The sequence below is a fragment of the Lithobates pipiens genome, unplaced genomic scaffold (assembly GCF_037356315.1).
Source record: "Lithobates pipiens isolate NorthernLeopardFrog02 unplaced genomic scaffold, aLitPip1_a1.2 Scaffold_18, whole genome shotgun sequence".
Classification (NCBI taxonomy): Eukaryota; Metazoa; Chordata; class Amphibia; order Anura; family Ranidae; genus Lithobates; species Lithobates pipiens.
In genome coordinates this window covers 554,216,476-554,241,606 of record NW_027507758.1, presented here as the reverse complement: position 1 = coordinate 554,241,606, position 25,131 = coordinate 554,216,476, and the positions used below count along the sequence as shown (strand labels likewise).

Sequence of the window (25,131 nt, the reverse complement as noted above, 5' to 3'; positions counted from 1 at the left end):
CCAGGGGGGCGCGCACGAACGATTCTCCGGGAGGCCGTTAATTAACGGCCTCTTAGAGATAGCAAACCGACCTATAGCCGTTAATCGGCTATAGGCCGGTTATTAAGTGGTTAACAGACATAGGCCCCTTTCACACGGGGCGGATCAGTAATGATCCGCCCCGTGATGATCCGCTCGCTCAGCGGGGATCGCTCCGTTGTCCCCGCTGAGCCGGCGGCGGACAGGGTGGTCTCTGCACACTGTGCCGGGACCGCCCTTTCAGCTCTCCGATCTCCTCTATGGGGGATTGGATGAACATGGACTGTCTGTCTGTGTTCATCCGATCCACTCTGCAGACGGACAGAAAAATAGGATTTTACTCCGTCTGCAGAATCGGACCATAGCGGAGACGGACGATATCGGGTGTCTGCAGATGTTCATCTGCAGACACCTGCTGTCCCATAGGAATGCATGTATGTCCGTATTTCATCCACAAACGGATGGATGAAATACGGACATAGGTTCCGCATGTGTGAAAGGGGCCTAACGGAGCAAAATAGGGAGGTTCTTTGTAACGGTTTGCCTACACTTTAAAGCAGAACTATACTCCCCTCCCGCCACCACTGCTTTGTCCCAGAGCTCCCTCACTATCCCGCTGACAACTTTAGACGGTCTTCCTCTGGGTTCCAATCTTTGGCCATTTTAAATGACTAGGCAAAGAGGATGTCACTCCATTAAATGTACGCAAGTTTTATTATCTTGGCCGATGACAAAATTGTACACCGAGCTGCGTGTATGCACAGCTCAATGTACAGTAACACAGTTACACACTTACGACAACCATTCAGCCTGTACCAGACAATAATAGGTTGACAAGAGCCATTGCTGTCCACACAATAGCATTTGAGTGTAGAGTGTAGAAACAGACCATCACCCCTATACATAGGCACAGACATAAAAAAAAAATAATAATAATAAAAAGTATTTCTCACCTATTGAAGTGTCCTGCCTTCTCTAATTACGTAGAAAAGTACACTTCAATAAATGAAAAATACAATTTTTTATTCTCTTTAGATTCAAATCCTGAATACCATTGGTTGACATTACATGACTACGTAGAGGATTCTTTACTGAAAGAGCGGCAAGGATGTGGAAAAAAACAATTAGATAAGCACCTGAATGACCACAACATACAGGGATATACAATATAATACTGACATATAACCACACACATAGGTTGGACTTGATGGATGTGTCTTTTTTTCGACCTCGCCTACTATGCAACTATGACTGGTTACAGCTCAGAATGGCAGCATATCTAGAGCAGCAACTTTTCCAAGCAATTAAGGTTTATTGAAGAACACCACACCCACACGCCAATACCAGTCATTAATAAAGTGAATAGCGGCTGCCATAAACATCGCCAACACAGTGTGCTCTTAAATGTCGTTTGAGGATTAATCTTCAGCTTTGTTCTAAAATCAATCCCTCCCAGCCTGATGAAACAGACTGAAAAAGAACATTTTTGAAGCACAGTGAGAGGGAGACATCCATAAAGACGCAGATGAGCCTTCGTTTTATTGCCTGCATCTAGAAACTGGGCCATTGCTTTTAGCATTGAAAAAAAAAAAAAACAGGAAGAAAAGACAGACATAACAAGAGACAGAAAAATAAAAGAGAAAGAGGCGGCAAGCAACTCCAATAACTGAAATCTTATATAAGCTTGTAATTTCAAGAGTTCTTTTCCATTTCTGCAGCTTTTTTACTTCAATAGGCAACAATCCTGGTTTGAAGGTCTTATACAGTCACCTCCTCCTTTTATGGGGTGACAAAGTTCTGTTCCTGTCTCACCTACGCGTGTGCATTACCATATGCTCTGTTACGCACAGGGAACAATGTAAATTCAGCCTAGGGTTCACACCTACTTTAATAAAAGACTTGTCTAACCTATTGAATATTGTTATTCATCTGTATATCGTTATCAGTGACAAAAAAGGTTCTAAAATGCCCCCCAGGGTAGAAATATTATATATATTTAATTGCATTCTATAGTTAAGATTTTTTTGTTTTCCAACAACTTCAACATATACAAAGTCCACATTGAGAACTACAAAAACGCAAGTGACTATAATGGTGCCAAACGTGAAAACCAGTCAGGTACAAGACAGACAGATTACAATAAGGTGTCACAAGTGGTTCTCGTCGAAAAGAATTACAAATGAATAGTAAGATAGTTTATTACCGTAATAGTTCCAAGGGCAGTCCATTGGGTGAAGCATTGATTAAGTCTAGAACATTGGTGCAAAATATCCTGTTAGCCATTAACATGAAGACTAAGGCCGGCCTTACATGGTTTGAATTTTCAGCCAGTTCAGCAGGAACTGCCGATATTCGAACTGGGTAGGCTGAATGTATCAAGTTGATCGATAGAGTACAACCAGCCTCCCGGATTCTCTTATGATTATTGTTAGCCCGGCAGGAGGGATTCCCCTGTCAACATTATCCATTTTGACGGGAGAGCCATGCAAACTTTCACTGTGTATGGCCAGCCTAACTCAGTCTTTCATAGAGGTTGGTTGGGAGGTCACTATATCTGGCTAAGGAAACACAAATTGTGAGGGATTGTTATCGAGTGGGAGCAGATAGAAGAGGGAGAAATCTAAGGTTGGTGAGAGGCGAGAAAGTGCTAACTGGGGTATCGGTTTTGTAGATGGGGGGTAGTATAGAGGTAGAATTTGTAATGTTACTCCCGGAGATTATTTCAGTTGCTCAAAAAATAAGATAGAGATTTTCATTGTTTGCTGTAAAGCATACACTTCATAAAACACTGAAAATCATCCCAAGCCCCCATGCGGGGGGCGGCAAACCATTGATTGCGATCTACCAGTCAACCATGGCAAGCCGAAAGATAGATCATGAACAGCGATCTGCCTTCCCCCAGCCTCTGCTGCTCTCATGTTCACTGCAGAGTGGAGAGCGGGAGGCATAGAGCTGCCTCAGTTAACTTGTCAAATTAACCTGTTGTGATGAGAAAGGGACTGCTTTGGGGGATGGGAAGACCAAGGACAGTACAGTGGGGAGATGTGAATGGGGGCAGGGGTCACATTTGGGGGAGAGGGTACAGGACACTACTGAGGAGGGGGGCAGAGGACACTAAAGTGGGAGAGCGACAGTGGACACATGGGGGGGCACAATGTGAAAGGGGGCAGAGGACATTACTGTGAAACACTATAGTATTATTCACGCCATCTTATTTATTTTTTAAAGGGTGCCGTCTATGAACCAATCTTTACAGTTCTCAACTGAGTTACCACCAGTGGAATTCTATTTCTACTCTATTTCTTCCCCTTCTTACTTTTCCTTTGAAGCTCTCCCTCTTGTTCCTCCTCATGTATAGGCATTGAGTCCCCTTAGATATTTTATGCCCCCGAATTACTATTTTCTCTTGCCCAAATCCAAGTACACACGATCAGAAAAATCACACAAAAAAATACAGCTTTTGAAGTGATCGTAAGATAATCTAATCATTAGTACACAGCTTTCGAGAGCCCATCATGACAGTTCTTCTGAAATTATCCAAAGGGACAAACACGAACATTTTTCTCGTATGATTTTCTTTAACCACTTCAGATCTGCCCCGTAGCAGTTTTGTGAAGGCAAATTTCCCAATATAAAATTAACCGTCCTTAATCGATAATCAAAAATCAGAGTTACACCGACAGTGCAAGCCGTGATGAGATATATAAAAAGTCCAAATTAAGATGAAGTTCCTTCCAGTGATATTAACACCATCCAACACCTCAAATTAAGTGTAACCTCCTCCATAAAAAAAAACACAACACTTAGTAGCTTGCATGAACCTCCTATCACGGGAGGTCTACACCACTTGTGGTAAATACCCAACCATGGCCTTTAGCCATACAAGAGGGGTACGAAGATGGCAATGCCCACCGTATATGGATTTCCCATGGCACAGGTTCAGACAACAATTGCAGCTCAGTCTAAGCTGAAACCCGCCACGGAGCCCATAATACACAAAATTCACCCTCAGATTGTCATGCTCATAGAAGTTCCTGGTTGTTCAGCCATATCCGGTCCATTCTCAATGGTTGTCATACCAGTTAGGTTTGCTGATCCTTAACTCCTGCTGTATTTCTTAGAAAGCTTGAGAATCCCTGCTTCCTGAGGCAGGTCGGAACAACAACAATCCCAGTCACGACTTCTCAAACTGGCTCAGTTGAGACCTTCTTTCACTTACTCTGGTCCTGTCTTATCATTCTGGGCTATTGGTCTCAAGCAGTTAAAATTGATGCATGACAGACTGGGTTCTCCCCTTACCCTTTGCATCAGTCTCCTCGGTCTGTTCCCCAAACCCGATGATAAATTTCAATCAAATGTTTTTGCAAGAATCTCTATTCACGGCCAGAATGCCGATTGCCCGTGCATGGCTTAGGGTGCTACCTTCGACTGTCTTAGAATGGGTGGCCACTGTTCATGCTGCCTTACCCTATAAGTGTTGTATGCTCATAGGGGGTGTCCTACTAAGTATTGTAAAATATAGGATAAATGGCTGGACCCTGCCTCCACCACTGTTGAAGCTGACAGTGCCGATGTGTAAAAGGTACTACTTCCTGTCCAAAATATTATAGGTTGCCCTCATTGGTTAGGGACTCTGTTATATGTGGCACTCACTTTGTACACTACACTGACATAAGTTTTTGGGACGCCTGCCTTTACACGCACATGAAATTTATTGGCATCCCAGTCTTTGTCCGTAGGGTTAAAATTGGAGTTGGCCCACCCTTTGCAGCTATAACAGCTTCAACTATTCTGGGAAGGCTGTCCACAAGGTTTAGGAGTGCGTCTATGGGAATGTTTGACCATTCTTCCAGAAGCGCATTTGTGAGGTCAGGTACTGACGTGGACCAGAAGGTCTGTCTAGCAGTCTCCTTTCTAATACATCTCAAAGGTCTTCTATTGGGTTGAGGTGGAGAGACTTTGCAGGCCAGTCAAGTGCCTCCATGTCTTTATCGACTGTGCTTTGTGCACTTGTCACGTTGCAACAGGAAGGGGCCATCCGCAAACTGTTTCCACAAAGTTGGGAGCATGAAATTGTCCAAAATGTCTTGGTATGTGGACACTTAAGAGTTCTCTCCACTAGAACTAAGGGGCAAAGGCCATTCCCCCCCTCTACCAAATTATTTAGACCAGTACACAAAGCAAGGTCTGTAAAGACCTGGATGAGCGGGTTATTTTTCGTTTTACGGACTGCTGTTCCTGCTGTATACTTTTTCACCGGTTGGTATAATTTCCTCATGCCATTATGGAAACTGTCATCACTTTACTGTGTAACTACATAAACCTTGTTGTATAAATGTCACTGTCCTATTTATGCTCTTCTCTAATAAAGAGTGCGTTAGTTCATTATTGATTTAAATGGGCTGTCTAAACACAGCACATATTAACGCATGATATAAAACTTGCGTTAATGCATGCGCCCAAACACCACAGCAGTATAGTGGTTAGAAAATTAGCTTTTAAGACCCTGAGTTAATCATTCGAACCTGCTATTACATGACCATTCCCAATGCTTCTTTCTGTAACAAAATGCTTGCTGCTCTCTGTGCAGCCAACCAGTTTTGTTGGTAGCCCTATTTATGTGACGTCATGACACCAAGACTTTACTAACAGAAGACCTGTGAAGACCCTTTGGTGGACTGTCCTGAAAGCCAATGAACATTGTCCATGTCAACAGAAAGCAATTCTGATACTGCAAGAAGAACCCTACATACAAAGAGAAGAATAGGGACCCTGCCTGTCACCTGGCCATGGCTTTAGATAATAAAAATTGTGTTTTTTATTTAAAGAACTATAGATCGCTGGGGATTGATGGAGTGGAATTTATTTTTTGGTTATTTAATGATCTTTGTTCTATAATTATGTAAACTTTGGGGGGTAAAAGCATGCATTATTCTTGTTTTTTTGTAAACACCGTTTTCCATTGCTGGCACTTTTTCTAAGCAGTAGCACTTTTCAGATACAGCATATATTTGGCTATTGCACAGATCTTGTTATTCGTAAAAACTAGTTATGAATATTTAGAATATAAAGTGTATATGGATCAAACAAATCAATTCAGAGCTGGATATAAGCTTCTGAGGAAGAATTTTTTTTTTGCAGTGGCAGAATTTTATTAAAGCCCAACTACAGCCAAAAAATTATTTTTGCAGAATAAGGGATAAGATTATCTCTCATGTCATCACATATTGCGAAAAGTGCTCATTCAACCAAAAAAAAAAAAAAAAATCAAAAAAGATAAAACAAAAATAGAAGACAATTCAAACATAAAATGCAATAAACAAATAAAAAATTAATGTAAAAAAAAAATCTCACCAAACTATGCATTTGTAAATGTGAATGTGTAAATGATGCTACGTACTATGAAAAACCCTTGTGTAAAGAAAAAAAGAAAAAAAAAAAAAAAAAAACAGTGTTTGGTTTAGCAATATGTCAACAGCTTCAGCAGGTAGTAAGATAACATGATATCGAATTCAATGTCAACGTGCCAGGAACGAGCTATGCTGAAATAAAACAATCCTTGGAATATGGATATAGATATGTCACTGGTTACATAGAGATAGAGGTTTGACACAGTTCCAGAGAGAGTCCGGAATGATAGAAGGGGAAACCCAGAATGAAAAGTCCTGTCTGTATATAAAAGATTGTTACAGTGAAATAACTGAATATTTCACAATAACATGTAAGAGGCGGGCGAATTAAGAAACAAACTGCTTTTGATGAAATTTAAAAATGTAGTTTCAAATTCAGCCACATTCATCTTTTTACTTGGTTAAACAAATATTTTTATGATCATTTAATCATTACATTTAAGGCCAGTATAAACTTCTTCACACATATTTGTAACACTAAAGTGATAGTAAAGTAAAAGGTTTTTTTTTCAATTAAAAAATAAAAAACTTGAAGAAATGATCTGCTCCGTGCAATGATATTGCACAGAGCCTTACATCTACCTTGGTGGTTCCCTGCCTGTGCTCTCTGCTCCTCGGGTCTTCCAAGTGGCCCATAGCAAGAGGTGTGTTATAGGGGCACCCATGCAGGCGAGCTCTACAAGCTGGGCTGTGTGTATCCATGGACAAAACACAGCATGGTTCAGCCACTGCCCCCCACCCCACTCCTTCCTCACAGGGTTTGACTGACAGCAGTCGCAGCCTATGGCTCCTGCTGCTCTCCGTGAAGCCAATGAATCCAGAAAGAGGAGAATGGGGCTTCTGTTGGGGATAGCACTGGATAATAAGAGGAGTCAGGAAAGTGTTTGGGGTGGGGAGAAGTAGTAGGGTGCTTTTTACCTTCATGCAGAGAATGCATTAAGCAAAAAAATAAAGCACACAAAACACACCTAAACCTCTCTTTGTACACTTTATCTCGGTTAATGACCTACAATGGTAACTCAAGCTAATTCCTGATCAACAGGTGTGTGTTTTCTCATGCCCTGGATAGAGGTCTGACTGTTTGCCTTTGATTATTCTTTTTGGTCTGCTACTACTAGACCCCGTTCACATGGGGCAATTACATGCGTGTCCCAAGCAGAGCCATTTTTTCTTGGCACAGGGATGCACAGGTGTTGCGTGCATCCCCGTGCCAGCGTCTTATTGTCATCTACTGGGATACACGGCTGCACAGACACAGTCGCTGTATCCCAATATGACATACAGGTGCGGGTCTCTGAACTCACACGTCACGACACACGTCATCGCCTTTTGTGAACAGGGCATTAGCACAGCTGGATTCCATTACTGCTGCTGGAATCTGGTGTATGATGAAAATGTGAAAATGTATACACAGAGGTTACCAGTGACAAACACATGACATTGTTCAGTAGATTCTGAGAAATAAGCAGCCAGAGTTGCATGGAAAGTTAGATTTCTTCTCCTAAAGTTGTCCTCCCAACATGATTCTCCATCAGTCCATAAACAAATAAACATTATACAAAAATGGCAACCTTTTAGAGTACACATTTAAAAGGGATCTTTTTCACCTAGACCATTTGCAAATTTTGAAATAACTAGTCAGCCAATAAATGGTGTTACATGTGTAGCGCGTGCCCCCCCATCTCCTTCCGTTGGATACACAGGATAGTATGTATGAGCGGCGCTCCCAGAAGCAACGGCCACCCAATCTACTCCCTCTACTGCTTCCTCAATCACTCTTATTCCTATTACAAGGAATGTAAACCTCCCTTGTAACAGAAAAAAAGCATGCCAGGACCCCTTAAATATGAGATCTGGGGTCAAAAAGACCTCAGATCTCATATTTACACTAAAATGCAATAAAAAATATATAAATTGTCATTTGAAAAAAATAAAAAAAATAAATGGGACATTTTATTTATTTAAGAGCTATGGGCAGAAGTGACGTTTTTACCCAGCAATGATATGAAGACCGGTGGGGGCCATCATACCAAGCCAGCAAGAGGACGCAATCGCCTCCGCCGACTGCTCTGGTAAGCAGGGGAGGGCACAGAAGCATGGCAGGAGGGGGCCTCTCCCGCCGCCGATAAACTTGATCTTGCGCCGCAGAGATCACTTTTATCTGAAAGCGGACTGCTCACTGAAGAGGATACTGGGGTTATGGCAGCTTGCCATAACAATGATATTCCTCTTCAAAGTAGCGAAATAAAATGACGGTGGGGTTATTTGCTGCTGTGGAATCCCCTGAAAGCAGCCCGACTATAGTCTTGAGTTATATTGCTCTTAATTCTCAGTTATTGCTCTCCTGTTAATTCACTTGAAAATATACTTCTACTGTGTTACTTTGCCACAGAAACTTTACAGTAAAGATAATTTCTGTGTTTTATCATAATGTGTGTGTTTCATTGGTGCTGCATTTACACTATTGCCAGGTGTGCCAGGGGGACTGAGAGGCAGAGTACAGAACCAAACATACTTAAGTAGCTCATCTGGGAGTAGCGCTACACATGCAAACATTGCAACCTTGGAACGTCAAATTTCTTATTAGCATGAAAAATGTATATTGGATTACAGGGCTGGACAATATAATGTTGGATTCGGGATCCAGCCATTCTAATCTAGAAGAGAGAATGCACTGTTAGAATCCAAGGAATATAAAAAAAAATAAAAAAGGGAAGGAGAAAAAGATACAAAAGCTTGTCTGGTGTAACTATGAAATGGAAGTAAACCATACCTGTACAGTATCCTCCATGAGGCCACGGATTTTCTCCACCACGTCATTGCGCCGATGCTGGCGTAAAGCACTGATGAGTTTTGCCAGGCTGGCTTCGGGGCCTCGGATGGTCCAGTGCTGTAAGGCTGCATAGGCCCGCTCATGATCTGCAGTGTAACCATTGGAAAAGGCTGCTACTTCGTGCTCATTGGCATTACACAAGAACTGGTAGATATCTTGCCACTGGCTGCCAACCTGAGCTGCCACCAGCTTCAGAATGTCAATTCCTGCAAAGGAAAGAGAACTTTGTTAGTGCCATCATGCATGGAAAGCCAAAACTTATTAACCACTTCCCAATTCTGACACTTGTAAAAATCTACTTTTTTTGCTAGGAAGTTACTTAGAACCAAACATTAGATAAATGTTTTTAGCACAGGCCCTATAGAATAAAATGGTGGGTGTTGCAATTTTTCAAACAGAATTATTTTGTAAAGAATACACTTTATTGAATGGAAAAAACCCCACAATATTAACCCCATTTTATTTTGTAATGTGAAAGATGAAGCTACGCTGAGTAAATATATACCCAACATGTTGCGCTTTAAAATTGCATCTGCCAGTGGAATGGCAGCAAACTACGGTGCTTAAAATTCTCCATAGGCAATACTTCAAACGACTTTACAAGTTACGGTTTAGAGATACACAGGAGGTCTGGTGCTAGAATTGCTCTTGCTCTGATGTTTGCAACAATACCTCTCGTGTGGTACATTCGCCATTTACAAAATGCATGCAGAAGTAACATATGCATTTGCATGTAAGAACGGGAGCTTTTAATAATTTTATTTTTATTAATATTTTATACAAAAATTGTTGTTGCAAAAAATAAATAAAAAACAACACTTTTTTTTGGATTAACTTTATTGCTATCACAAGGGATGAACAACATCCCTTGTGACAGGTTCTCTTTATGGAGAGATCTGGGTTGATCAGACCCCGAATCTCTCTGCTGGCCTCCAATGCAGACGATCAGACGCAGATCGGTCTGATCGACTGCTTTCCTGGCACTGATGACCAGGTAAACAAAGAGGCGGACCCTGAAGTGACGGCATACTTGTCGAGAGAGAGAGAGAGAGAGAGAGAGAGAGAGAGAGAGAGAGAGAGAGAGAGAGAGAGAGAGAGAGAGAGAGAGAGAGAGAGAGAGAGAGAGAGAGAGAGAGAGAGAGAGAGGCATGCCGCAAAGCATGTAATCACCTCCCTATTAAAGCTTAAAGGGGGGGTGGTGAAAAACAGTTTAACTGCAAATTTTTGCCACCCCCAAACTATGTCTAAATGAGGCCTAAATAAGCTGCTAGCGGCACTGCTTGAAGCTTGTTTAAAGCCTGCTAGAATCCTGTTTAACCACTTAAAGGTTTTTTTTTTTTTGTAGACGCTATAACTGTTGCGCAAACCAATTACCGTATATACTCGAGTATAGGCCGACCCGAATATAAGCCGAGGCCCCCAATTTACCCCCAAAAAACTGGAAAACGTATTGACTCGTGTATAAGCCGAGGGTGAGACATGGCTGTCCATCCCTGTGTGTCCGTCCATCCCTGTGTGTGTGTCCGTCCATCCATCCCTGTGTGTGTGTCCATCCATCCATCCATCCATCCCTGTGTGTGTGTCCGTCCATCCATCCCTGTGTGTGTATCCATCCATCCATCCATCCCTGTGTGTGTGTGTGTGTGTGTATTCATCCATCCATCCCTGTGTGTGTGTGTGTGTGTGTGTGTGTGTGTATCCATCCATCCATCCCTGTGTGTGTGTGTGTGTGTGTGTGTGTGTGTGTATCCATCCATCCATCCATCCCTGTGTGTGTGTGTGTGTGTGTGTGTGTGTATCCATCCATGTGTGTGTGTGTGTGTGTGTGTGTGTGTGTATCCATCCATCCATCCATCCCTGTGTGTGTGTGTATCCATCCATGTGTGTGTGTGTGTGTGTGTGTGTGTGTGTGTGTGTGTCCGTGCAGCCTTGTGTGTGTGTCCAGCCTACCTGTGTCCCAAGCCTCCGTCCCGAGCCGCCGTCGTCCCGAGCCTCCTCCGTCCCGTGCCGTGCCTCCTCCGTCCCGTGCCTCCTCCGTCCCGTGCCGTGCCGATGGATCGCCGCTCCAGGATCGCCGCTCTTCTCGGCGGCCATTCTACAATTCAAAAGCCGCGCCTCCGCCTCCGCCTGTGATAGGCGGAACACTCAATTTCCCAGCAGCCTGTGTTCCGCCTATCACGGACATCCTCTCATACTCGTCCGTAGTATGAGAATGAGCGGATGTCCGTGATAGGCGGAACACTGACTGCTGGGAAATTCAGTGTTCCGCCTATCACAGGCGGAGGCGGAGAAGGAGGCGCGGCTTTTGAATTTTAATGTCCGCCGTCTGTCTGCTCGATACGCTGATCGAGCAGTCAGACAGCGGTGACTCGAGTATAAGCCGAGGGGGCACTTTCAGCCTCAAAAAAGAGGCTGAAAATCTCGGCTTATACTCGAGTATATACGGTAATGTACGCTTATTACGATTTTTAGTACCAAAAATATGTAGAATACACATCAGCCTAAACTATGAAATAAATTAAATAAAAAAAAAAATTGGGGATATTTATTATGGCAAAAAGTACAAAATATTGTGTTTTTTTCAAAATTTTCACTTTTTTGTTTATAGCGCAAAAAATGAAAAAACGGCAGAGGTGATCAAATACCACCAAAAGAAAGCTCTATTTGTGGGGGGAAAAAAAAAGGACGTCAATTTTGTTTGGGTACAATGTCGCATGACCACGTAATTGTCAGTTAAAGAGCAAAAAAATGGCCTGGTCATTGAGCAGCCAAATCTTCCGGGCCTGAAGTGGTTAAGGACTGTAAGGAAAAAAATAATAATAATGTCTATCAGTTTAGGCCAATATGTATTCTTCTACATATTTTTGTTAAAAAAAAATTTCTCACAATAAGTATACTGGTTTGCGCAAAAAGTTATAGAGTCTACAAAATAGCGATTTTTAGCAGGATTGCGACATTGCGACAGACAGATCAGACACTTTTTGGGACCATTGACATTTCTACAGTGCTATAAAAATGCACCGATTACTGTATAAATGTCACTGGCAGGGAAGGGGTTAACATTAGGGGCGATCAAGGGGTTGAATGTGTTTCTAACTGGTGGGAGGGAACTGATAGTACAGAGAGATAGCGGTTCCTAATCACTAGGAACAGATGATCACTCTGAACTCCCATCAGAACGGGAATCTGTTTGTTTACATTGACAGATCCTCCTTCTGGCTCTGTGGCCATGCACATTGGCTCCCCCGCTGCGCCATGCGTGCCCGCTGTAGCTGTTAAAGGGACCGCTGTACAGCTATGGCGATTCGCGGGAATAAGCTGACCTAGTAGGCAAGTGGTTAAAGCGTTCTGCCCTGAAAAAAAATTAAAAATTTAAGTCAGCAGCTACAAATACTGCAGCTGCTGACCCGTCCCTCAGCTTTTGGTGAAGGAGCCAGCATCTTAAGTAAGGGAATCAGGATGTTAAGTCCTGCAGCTTTACAGCCTGTTACCCTGCTGTGCATGTGCCAGTCGCACTGCGCGTTCTGAGTGGTCCCTGCTGCCTTCTGGGACCTGTGCGTCTCCCAGAAGACAGCGGGGGGACAGAGGAGGGGCTGGACATGGCGTAGATCACCGTGGATAATGCGGCGATCTTTTACTGGAAGTTGGAGCAAATACCTGTATTAGGCATCTGCTCCCCCCTGAAATGTACCAAATGTGACAATTGGAGGGGGAGGAATTCAGACACCGGAAGTTCCATTTTTGGGTGGAACTCCGCTTTAAAGTGATAATCAGTACTCCTATTACAATCTATGTTAAACATTTCCAAACCGGATCTAAAGGGAGCTTTAATAGCTTAGAGAAAGCTGCTCTAAGGCCTCTTCCACATGGGAAGGACTCTGCCAGGACTGATCCCTGCTGGGCAGGCAGATGGCTGGACCGTGAACACTCCATTTATGCAAAGACACATCCTGCTCTCGTCTATGGGTGGCTGGATGTAAACGGGCCGCCTATATATTTACACCTGACTGCCAACTCATCCAAAACCGATCCCAAGCCATCTGTTTTTAGCGGATCGGATTGGATGTAGGCGGGTGTATAAGGACACTTGTCGGATTACTCCTGCTGCTCCATAGGAGACTGGAGGGTCTGATCGGGTCCACCTGAAAAACTGACAAGCAGACCGGATTGGGCCGTTCATGTGAAAGGGGCCTTAGCTTGTTCAAAGCTTGCTGAAAGTTTCATAAAATCTTACTGTTCACACTGTATTTATATATGCTGAAGCCCGTGTGAAAATGGACGTATATGGATGTTTCACCAAGTGGCTTTTCTCAATTCAAAAAGAATACAGGTAACACAAACCCATATTTATAGTCACACTGGCCATCTTAATCCAAAACTAAATCCAGATATAATCTTTATTTGCTGATAATTATCCTTTTTATGCACACGGTAAATAAACAACATCTTATTGTTATACAGTAGCCTTGATGTGAGACTGGAACAAAAGAAGGTTTAATTACATTGATGTCAATATGGAGGAACGACTTTTGCATTGTGTACACATCACCTTTTTAATCCCCTAATCTGGATAATATTATGCCTCTAAACATTCTGGGATTCAAGAATAATCTTCACAAATTACCTAGCTTCAATATTATATTCCGACTGGCCACTAATCCTAAACTAAAGATGTTCATTTCTATGCAGACGAACAGCTGAATCTATACCGGTGGGCATCGCTGTACAGAACTGAAGCTCATTTCTTCCAGAGAACAGGAACGTGTCTTAGAGCCCCTTTGAAACGCGGCGAGGACAGGCTGTACCTTGTTATAAAATAAAGTGCTGAGCACTGAAAAATATGACTCCAAACCCCTCCATCTACTCACTTTATGAATTTGCCATCTTGTGTTTTCCAGCGAGTAAAGCGTTTGGCTCAAGCTTCACTAAACGACTGTTTTGGCAAGGCTTTGTCCTTTAATGGCTGCTGAGTTCAGCGCAACAAAGAAAATGTCCGTAGAAAGGACGAGGGTTATCCTAGCTGGTGAGGAACAGGTGTTTACTAGGAACGAGGGAACTCAGTAAACAGAACTCCGAAAGCAATCTGTCGAATTGTAAGCCAATGGCTCATTTGGAGCTCAGTTTGCATATCTGTCAAGGGAAAAAAATGCCCCTGTCCTGTAATGCACCTTTGTAGGCATTTCATGGTGGGTAGAGGGATTTAAAAAATATTTAGTAAAATATAAAATAATGGCTTGCCTAGACAGGCAACAATCAGGACCTTGCAGATGCAACCCCCACAAGTTTGATGGGCTATTATCAGAGATATGCAATTAGCGGACCTTCAGCTGTTGCAAAACTACAAGTCCCATCATGCCTCTGCCTCTAGGTGTCATCCTTGTGGCTGTCAGTCTTGCTATTCCTCATGGGACTTGTAGTTCTGCAACAGGTGGAGGTCCGCTAATTGCATATCCCTGGGCTATATGATCAAAATACATGATATCTGGGCATAGCAAGGGTAAGCAACTAAGGGACATCATCATACACCATGGGGTTGGATTTACTAAAACTGGAGTGTGCAAAATCTGGTGCAGCTCTGCAGAAACACCAATCACCTTCCAGTTTTTTTTTAAAAGCTTGATTGAACAAGCTGAAGTTAGAAGCTGATCGATTACCATGCACAAATGCAACCTCTATATGGCCAAAAGATGTAGATACTCCTAATTATCCGATTTAGGTGCACAAAACATGGTGTGATAAGTTTGGTATGGAGGAACTCAAGTGGCGCAACAATTTTCTAATAGAATGTCCAACTAGGTGTGATGGTTAGGTGTCCACGAGCATTTGGGTGTATAATGCATTCCTGCAATTATGTTTGATGTCTGCCTACAAGGTTTTCCAGCCCAAAGCCACCATCATGAAAGTCTTAAATTCAGAAATTTGATGCTACAACCCTTCCACCTTATAAAATTTGGTTGAATTAGCCCTACCTTGCTCTCAGACCACAGGCAAAAATGAAAAGTCAGTAACAATGTATGCTGTGATGAAGTCATGTGACGCAACGCGTAGGACCCGTGACCGAAAGTGATGCGATACACCATGATTTGCTGAGTATACAGATCAATACATGCACTTTTGTGATTAGTTTAATGCAAGAATCTTTCTTAGTATATCGTTGTACATGCGATTTTAAACTATGGGAGGCTTGTTATTCTTTATCCCAACATGTTGCTGAGCAGATGCAGCGGAGGTATTAAGGACCATTGGCATCTTAAAAAGGGACCAGCACACTATTACCCTGGTTATCTATATATGAAAAGTGGAGATCACTGAAGCTCCTTAGAAACAGATTTATCACTAAAGGCTTATATGTATCCTTTATGAGGTGAGAGTTATTAGATATTAGATATTGCCGCATTGTCAAGTCTATTACTACACATTTTGATTTTGTGGATATAAGAATGTGGCTGGTATCTGTCACGACGGAAGATTGGATTTTGTTCAGTCACTTGTATGCACTCACAATATATTTGGACTTTGCTTCATATAAAATTTTTATTCTTTACAATATTCTGTTATGTTTATATACACATTCTTCATTGCATTCAACTTATTTGTTCTTGTGAGGCTGCACTACCCCACATTACACTTCAACGCGGTATGCTACACTCATATAATCTTCATTATTTCAGATCCATCAAGGTAGAGGGAAATCCAAAACACAAGCGTTGACGTGTTTCAGCCTTGATGGGCTTTAGTCTTGTTATGAATAAAGCCCATCAGGGCTAAAACGTGTCAACGCCTTACCAGTCTTTGATGTGGTGGCTGCATTACCTTTCATTTTGTTGGCCAAGAACATTTTCAGAAAGTACAGAAAATACCAGTTGATCGTGCCAGAAACGTGATGTCCTTGTCACTTACAGTGGGCTGAAAAAGCACAAACATGCTCATCTTTTAACTGTAAACTACTAGTGTGACAGTCCACCATGTAATGGTGATGAACAAAAGGCAAACATGCATCAAATACTATTATGCTTTACACCTGAGAGTTCTTACCTCCTGGACCTCCCGAAAGGCCCCAAATAGGTGGGAGGAAATAGAAATGAGTGTCACAACCCCGGTCCATCCTTGCTATATGCTCTGGCCTTCTACTTCCCTTCATATGCCCCAATTACGGAAAATCTGTTTGGCTGCAATGCTGTTCACCTTGTCTATTTGGAAAAGATGCTCCGAACGCTATTCCCTGTCCTCACCGTGCCCACCACTCTTGAATATCCTATTCAATCCAGACATCCCAGATAGCCTTTCTTATGACCGTAGCCAAGCAGGACTTTTACAACTACCCCACTTTGTTAATCCAGTGACACAACATACTGACTTTTCCTGACTTGCAAAGACAACATCAGATTCTCCAAAAGCTTTTACATTCATATTTACAGATTAGACATTTTTTCTCCACCAGATCCCCTTCTTTGACTCTGGAGAAGCCAACAGACTTTGAGACCCTATGCGCCAATGGTCCTTATGAGCCCCAAATTATCTCCACCATATAGAAAATATTCTGAAAAATATTAAGTCGTGCTAAGTGCACTATAACAAAATAGAGTGACAATGTAAATACAATACTGTTCTGCCCCCAACCAGTGGGGGAGCAAATAATATAAATGTTGTTCCCTGCCACACCCTTGAGTGGGCAGACCACAACTTATGCCGGCCATACACGGTTCGAATTTCGAAAGAATTTTCTTTCGAAAATCGTATCTAAAAAAAATTTTCGTATGAATTTCGCACCATTAGTGGGCTGCAGCAACAGCCGTTTTTTGTGCGGAAATAAAATTTGAGGAATCGGACATGTTGGAAATTTTTAGAAAAACAAACGATTTTCTAATCAATGATGGGAGAATCGTGCGAGAAACGTAATAAAATGTACGGAGATAAAAGAAAATGTACGGAGAGAAAAGAAGATTCCCAGCCAAGAAAATTCTTTTCTGTAGCAACATGAGGTGAAATTGAAGGCTTGTTTGGCCGAATTTCGAAAATCAATGGTGGCATCATCGGATCACAAAAAAAAAAAAACTAATTTTCTTATTTTGAAAAGAAAATTTGTTCGAAATTCGACCGTGTATGGCCTGCATTAGTGTACAAACTAAGTCTCTAAAAACGCACAGATTGATGAACAATAAATAAATGAAAAAAAGTCCAGCTGTAATGGATTAAATACAAATGGGATCCTCCATAAACGAAAAGTGTTCAATTCCACCACCAAATATCTGAAGTTACTTCTTACCAGAACTTCATCACCCCCCGCTACAGAGGATCACAGTGAGCATACAAGTATACGGTTGTCCCCCACTTCAAAGGAATCCTTCCTGTTCGCCTTAAACCACCCTTTCCATGTACGAATCGCTGGATGCATACAAAATATTGCATGAGGCTGTCCCTATGATGGTAAATAACCACCATTACATGAGAAAATGGTCTCAGATCTTGCAGCATGACATCTACTTGTTGGACTGGGAATCTCTTGATGTGTGACCCATAAGGAAACTGCATACAAAGTCCTGATGCATTGGTACAGGACCCCTGACATTCTACACGCCCGTAATCGATCATTCTCAAAACAATGTTGGAGATGTAATAATGCTGTAGGCTCTCACTACCATATTTTTTGGGAATGAAAAAAAATGAAAAAAGCTGCTAAAAACTGGAAAACTGCTTTACATTCCATTTTTGTTTTGGGTTTAGATGCTCAATGGAAATTTTTGTTTTAGTAAATCTAGTTGGTTTAAATTTCATTTTATGTGCAAAATCTGACACAGTTGTGTCCCACAAGGTGGAAAATTGGTAATCTTTAAAGCAAGCTTTGGGTCCATTTTCTCTACTCAAAAAAATGCAATGCATAAAGGGAATAATGACCAGAGATGCTAGAGAAGCCAACAGGCAATCTAAATTTTGAATGCACCAGTTACTTGGCTCCTGGGATCTCGCTAGTGCCGTGTACTGTATATATAGATAATCGAACACAAGTGCAAAGTAAAAGTAGAACTCCAGTCCGTATAAATACACTCATATACTTTCGCTGCAATCCTTTTACTGAGCATGACTTTGAGGAGCGCACAGTGGTGACCACAGAAAAAATATTAAATCACAGTTTTTATTTCCTTGTGTCAATCAGCTAAACTACGTGGCTTTCGGATAGTGTAGTATAAAGTTACCAAAAGAAGAGCATGAAGATTTTTTTTTAAGATAGCATAAAGCTGGTAGATCACACAGAAGGAACCTTCATCCACCTATTAACACAGATGGTTAGGCTAGTGGGAAGTACAAGCATTGCTTAACAGACTTGTGTACTTTGGATGGCTCATTGGATCCCTCAGAGGAAAAACAAATAATTTCCTCATTTCTTTGACATCTACAAAACAAGATTTTTTTTTTTATGTTAACAGAATTTATTCCGGATGTGACCAGTAACAAGCTGGAAGACTGCCGTAACCTCTACCTTATGAGGATGAGCAGACAGCAGTAAAAACGTCTTTTCTACATAAAATACACTATTCAAAGTATGTTGGGTAATTGCCCCATGACAGTCTACGAGGAAGCAACAGGAAGTGGTCCCATATATACGGTTTGGTATTCTAAACCCAAACAACCTCTCAGGGTATGGGCATTCTTTTCTCTGCCTGACAAATCCTAACCAATCTCCTGGCAAACAAATATTCAGCCACCCTCCGGCTTAGTACATAAAAATCTAGAAGACACCCTCTGTCTTGAAATATGAGGTGTCACCCTCCTGCTTGGCATAGAGCAATCTGAAGAAGCTTCTAAATCTGGGACGTTCCTCTGCTTAGTATATAAAAATCTGAGGTGCCCTCCTGCTTAGCATATGAGCTTTTGAAGCACCTTCCTGCTAGGCATATGAGAATTTGAGGCACCTTCCTGCTAGGCATATGAGAATTTGAGGCACCTTCCTGCTAGGCATATGAGAATTTGAGGCACCTTCCTGCTAGGCATATGAGAATTTGAGGCACCTTCCTGCTAGGCATATGAGAATTTGAGGCACCTTCCTGCTAGGCATATGAGAATTTGAGGCACCTTGCTGCTCGGCATATGAGAATTTGAGGCACCTTCCTGCTAGGCATATGAGAATTTGAGGCACCTTCCTGCTAGGCATATGAGAATTTGAGGCACCTTCCTGCTAGGCATATGAGAATTTGAGGCACCTTCCTGCTAGGCATATGAGAATTTGAGGCACCTTCCTGCTAGGCATATGAGAATTTGAGGCACCTTGCTGCTCGGCATATGAGAATTTGAGGCACCTTCCTGCTCGGCATATGAGAATTTGAGGTACTTTTTTTACTTGGCATATGGGGATTTGAGGCACCTTTGTGCTTGCCATAGTGAGAATTTAATTTGAGGCACCTTCCTGCTTGGCCTATGGGAATTTGAGGCACCTTCTTGCCTGGCGTATGGGAATTTGAGGCATATTCCTGCTTGGAATGTGAGTCAGAGGCACTTTCCCACTTGGAATATGAGCATCTGGGCCACTCTTCTGCTTAATATATGCAAATCTGAGCCATCCTCTTGCTTGTCATATGAGAGAGAATATGAGGTGCTGTTCTGCTTGGCATATGTTAATTTGAGGCACCTTCCTGTTTGGCATATGAATCAGGGGCACTCTCCTGTTTGGAATATGAGATGCTGATATAGCCTCCTGTTTAGCATTTAGAAATCCAAGGCACATTCTTGCTTGGCAAATGGTAATTGGAGGTACCCCTCTGCTTGGCATATGAAAATATATGAGGCACCCTTCTGCTTGGCATAGAAGACTCTCGGGCACCTCTTGCTTGACATGAGAATCTAAGGCACCCCTTCTGCTTAGTATTTTAAACAGGAAGCACCCTCCTGCTTGGCATATGGGAATCTGAGACACCCTCCTGTTTGGCATGTGAACATGAGGCACCTTCCAGCTTGACATATGAGACACCCTCATCCTTAACATATGAATCTGAGGTACCCGCCTGCTTGGCTAAATGCGTATCTGAGGTGCACTTGTCCTTTACATGTGAATCTGAGGTAACCTCATGCCTAGCTTATGAGACAAATTGTATACATATTCAGTACCAACAACCAGCCAGTTCTCCCTCTCATTATTCATTATTACCCCCCCCCCCCCCACCAAAAAAAAAAAAAAAATTACAATGCACAGGTATGAAAAATACTAAGGCTAGAAGAGGTAAACCATTGGCTCCATATCTACATGTATCTGGACTTCATTGGCAGTAGAAGCAGTTTTGGAGTCGGCAAGTAGTATGGGTACTGGTGGTTTGTTAACAGGTCACTGTTGCCAGTGATGCATTATAAGTGCTTTCCCCAGACTCCTGGAAGAAAAGGTAGTCCAGCCTAAACCAAGCTTATGTTATAAAATTCCTTATGTCATCTGAGAGATAAAGCCTGATTATGTGCCCTGGGTAATAGCTCTAAATTTCATTTCTCTGTCCATCACCCCCAGTGCAATAACAATGCAGCCGAGCGGTTTAATAATGAGCGTCCTGGCCATGTATACTTCTGGGACTTGCTATGCCTTTCATTTTTGAGCCGGATTGGGGGCACATCACATCACTGCAAAAGTGTTACTATTTTTGAAGACGACAGAACCTGAACGAACCAAGTGGGCAATTTTAAAAGTATTATCCTATCTATAGTCTGTAGTTACTATGGGAACTGTAGCCAGTAGCCAATAATGCGGTACAGAGGCTTCAGGTATGATTCGAAAAAGCAACGCTGTGCTTTCGGAAATCTATATTTGTGTATGTACTGAAGACGTAATTGGGTATTAACCCTTCACAAACTAGAAAGAAACATCACTGTGCTAATCTGACTGCGGTTTGATTTGGCATGCTATGTCAGCATGGCTACTGGCTACTAGTAATCCATAGCAGAATCACCAGATTATGAAGACTTTTTAAAACACCTATGGAAGCCCTATCTAAACAGATCACCCAAAAGAAGACAGTAATGTTAACAGCAAGGTGCATGAAGCCGGGAGGATACAATGCAGAGTCATGAAAGGGTGTGGGGACAGTCAAAGCTCAACTCCAGGCTCAAGTGGGCCTGCTCTGATCTTGATGGCATCAGCAACTTGACCAGTAGAATGTAAAGGTGCAGAAGCTGCACGGAGGAGCAGAAAATTCTAAGTAAAAAGTAGATTTCCTTTTATTGCTCCCCTAGATGTAAAAGAAGCAAGGGATAATTGCAAGGGATAATTTCTCATTCGCTCAGAGTCGGGCTTTAAATGCTTGCTGAGCCAAGTGTACAAGGATACGGATTAATACGTCCCTTAATCCTTGCTCTGGTAGGTTCCCCTCCATCCATTTGGCCACTCCTGTGAAGCCTCCTCTGTAAGACACTCCTAGCCGCAGTTGGATGCTCACCTCCTCCATATACCATGCAGGGTTATTAGTCCTGCATTGTGCTGAGGAAAGCGTTAGAGCATGGTGTAAGGTAAGTAATACAACCTCTTCAGTTCCTCTTAGTCCTAATGAGACTACACTTTGCAGCTTTGCAGAGTTTGTTTTTTCTCTCCATCCTGGAGTTGGGCTCTGAAGTGTACCCAAACTCAAACACAAGATTTTCTTCATTTTCACCTTTCAAATAACACTTCATGTCCTAGGGGTGCCAATGCTTACTCACCGTACTGTATCTATGGAGTAACAGCGTTATCAACCTAGGACAGGAAGCGTGGTAGGACTGCAGAACACCTTCTCTAATCCTCTTCATAGCATAGGAAGAAAATGTTCTGTAGGCCCCCCAAGAAAAAAACTCTTATTAGCAAAGTAACACAGGAAGCTCACATTTTCTGGCAGGATCAACAGGTAAAATGCTTTCAATTGCATAATTATATGTCCCCCTCTTTTTTTGGGGGGGGTGGGGGGGGGTGAGATTACCTGCTCCCAGTTCTGGTTGGACCACCTTGGTGATTCCACCAGAAGTTAGGCACCTCCTCTCCCTGCCCATAGTCTTCTAGGCTATGGCACAGCAAAGCTTGTGCATGTGCAATGGGAAGCCGCTGGTGAAGCTGCAAGAAGTCACAGCCAGTTTCCCACAATAAACATGCCGGCGTCAAGGACCTGAAGACTGACAAAGAACTGGCCTGGTTGAGGATGGCGCATGATACCTGGACAGGTGTTCTTTTTTCGAAAAGCCAGCAGCTAAGGTATTTGTGCTGCTGACTTTTTTTTTCGTTCACATGGGGGGGTACTACGGTGTACATCTGTGCGAGGGCTGAGTTTTTCCATACGGGGGTGGTGTTCTGTGCAGGTCGTTCCATATAATTGTCAATTGGGACACCGCAGTTGTTACTAATCTAACATCAGTGCGGGCGCACAGCCCTGAACACACACACACACAGATGCCAAACTGGGATCAGCGTCTGAATCTGAAGCTGCTGCACCCCAAAATGACACGAAACACCTGTGTACGCCCGTCTGAACAAGGCCATATAGGTTTATATACGTTTTCAATTGTGGGGGGATCATCACCCTGGCATGACTTTATGAAGGTGTGAGCTGTGTGGAGTCGGGAACCTTATCAAGTTATCACTTTTGGTGTCCCCAAGACACAAGATGTCAATGGGTGACATGGCCTGCAGGTGTCTATCCAGGATTTGTTTTGGACACACATGTTCACAGGTATATACACTCAATGGCCACTTTATTAGGTACACCTGTTCAATTGCTTGGTAACACAAATTAGGCAATCACATGGCAGCTACTCAATGCATTTAGGCATCTAGACGTGGAGAAGACGACTTGTCAAAAGTTCAAACTGAGCATCAGTATGGGGAAGAAAGGGGATTTCTATTGGTTGTATACTCCACTTGGACATTTTTACCTACAGGTAAGCCTATAATAAGGCTTACCTGTAGGTAAAATGAATATCTCCTAAACCTACACGGTTTAGGAGATATTCAACCCACAGGCAGCCGCTGACGTCAGCGGCGCATGCACAGAGAAGGTCCGGTGTATCATGCCTGGGATGGAGGACTCCCGTGTGCTTGCGCGGGAGTGACATCATGGCTCCAGCCACTCATCGCCAGAGCCAGCAACCCCAGAAAAAACTGCGAGGCAACATGTCAGCCCCCCTCTTCGTTCTAAGGCATTTCATAATGTGCTAGTATGCATACTAGCACATTATGCTAGTATGCATACTAGCACATTATGCTATTGTCTTGCAGGTTGTCCCCCCCCCCCAAATCAACGGTTTACTGCCGATTTGACTTTGAAATGGTTGTTGGTGTCAGATGGGCTGGTCTGAGTATTGCAAAAACTGCTGATCTACTGGGATTTTCACACACAATCACCTCTCGGGTTTACAGAGAATGGTCCGAAAAAGAGAAAATACCCAGCGAGTGGCAGTTGTGTGGACAAAAATGCCTTGTTGATGTCAGAGAATGGGCAGACTGGTTTGAGATGATAGAAAGGCAACAGTAACTCAAATAACCACTCGTTACAACCAAGGTATGCAGAATACCATCTCTGAATGCACAACACAGCAGATGGGCTACAGCAGCAGAAGACTACACAAATTGCCACTCCTGTCAGCTAAGAACAGGAAACTGTGGCTACAATTCCCACAGGCTCACCAAAATTTGAAATAGAAGATTGGCAAAAGGTTGCCTGGTCTGACAGATCTCAATTTCAGCTGCGACATTCAGATGGTAGGGTCAGAATTTGGTGTAAACATGAAAGCATGGATCCATCCTGCTTCGTATCAACAGCTCAGGCTGGTGATGGTGTAATGTTGTGGAGGATATTTTCTTGGCACACTTTGGGCCCCTTCGTAGCAATTGAGCATCGTTTAAACCCCTCAACCTACCTGGGTATTGCTGTTGACCATGTCCTTCCCTTTATGACTACAATGTACCCATCTTCTGATGGCTACTTCCAGCAGGATAATGCACCATGTCACAAAGCTCAAATCATCTCACCACTGGTTTCTTGAACATGACAATGAGGTCTCTGTACTCCAATGGACTCCACACTCACCAGATCTCAATGCAAGAGCACCTTTGGATGTGCGGCCGACAACTCTGCAGCAACTGTGTGATGCCATGTCAATATGGAACGAAATCTCTGAGGAATGTTTCCAACACCTTGTTGAATCTATTAATTGTAAACCCTTACAGACCACTTTGACCTACAGGTAAGCCTAGATTAAGGCTTACCTGAAGAAATATCTCCTAAACCTATATGGTTTAGGAGATATTTGCAAAAAGACAGTCACCGCTGTCTACGGCGCATGCGCAGGCTCACTGAGCATGCCGCTGACAATGGCAAAATGCAGTTAGTGGCGGCTCCGTGTGCATGCGTGGGACTGACGTCATCGCGGCTCCGGCCAATCACAGCGCCGGAGCCACGATAACTGGAAAGAAGATGGACGCTCCATGGAAGAGGGGACAGCGGTGACATCGCTGGCTCCTGTGTCAGGCAAGTGGGAAGTGACAGTGCGATGCATAGTAGCCCATTATGCTTTAGCTTTGCAGGGAAACAAAGAGGAAGTAAACCAATCAGGGCTTACTTCCTCTTCAAGGCAGTGCTGATGGCAAAAGGGAGTCCAACCCAGTACTAGCAAGGTGTACCTAATAAAGTGGCCGGCGAGTGTAGATTTCCTACACCAGTTTTTCCTTGTCTCATACCTCCACCCTTCTGTATACAGACACTTCAAATTCAACATTAAGTCAATATGGAATTCTAATGTTCTCCCGTCTACTCATTAGCAGAGAGGTATGCTGCCTGGTCTGTCGCTCCCACAATTTATGATGTCTAATAGCTTTAGTGTAATATTGCTGTTATCTCGCAGTCCCCTGGGGAAAGGGCTTTATGAGAGTCATTG

The 25,131-nt window shown here is 42.9% G+C and overlaps 1 protein-coding gene across 1 annotated transcript in view; it reads right to left on the bottom strand.

Annotated features, from left to right (window-relative positions):
* The window catches only part of TNFRSF21 (TNF receptor superfamily member 21), a 169,869-nt gene that overhangs the window by 68,372 nt on the left and 76,366 nt on the right, over nucleotides 1–25,131 (bottom strand). Inside the window, exon 4 of the mRNA XM_077488914.1 lies at nucleotides 9,202–9,467. Within this exon, the coding sequence (XP_077345040.1) occupies nucleotides 9,202–9,467 (266 nt within the window). The remainder of the gene's footprint in view (nucleotides 1–9,201; nucleotides 9,468–25,131) is intronic.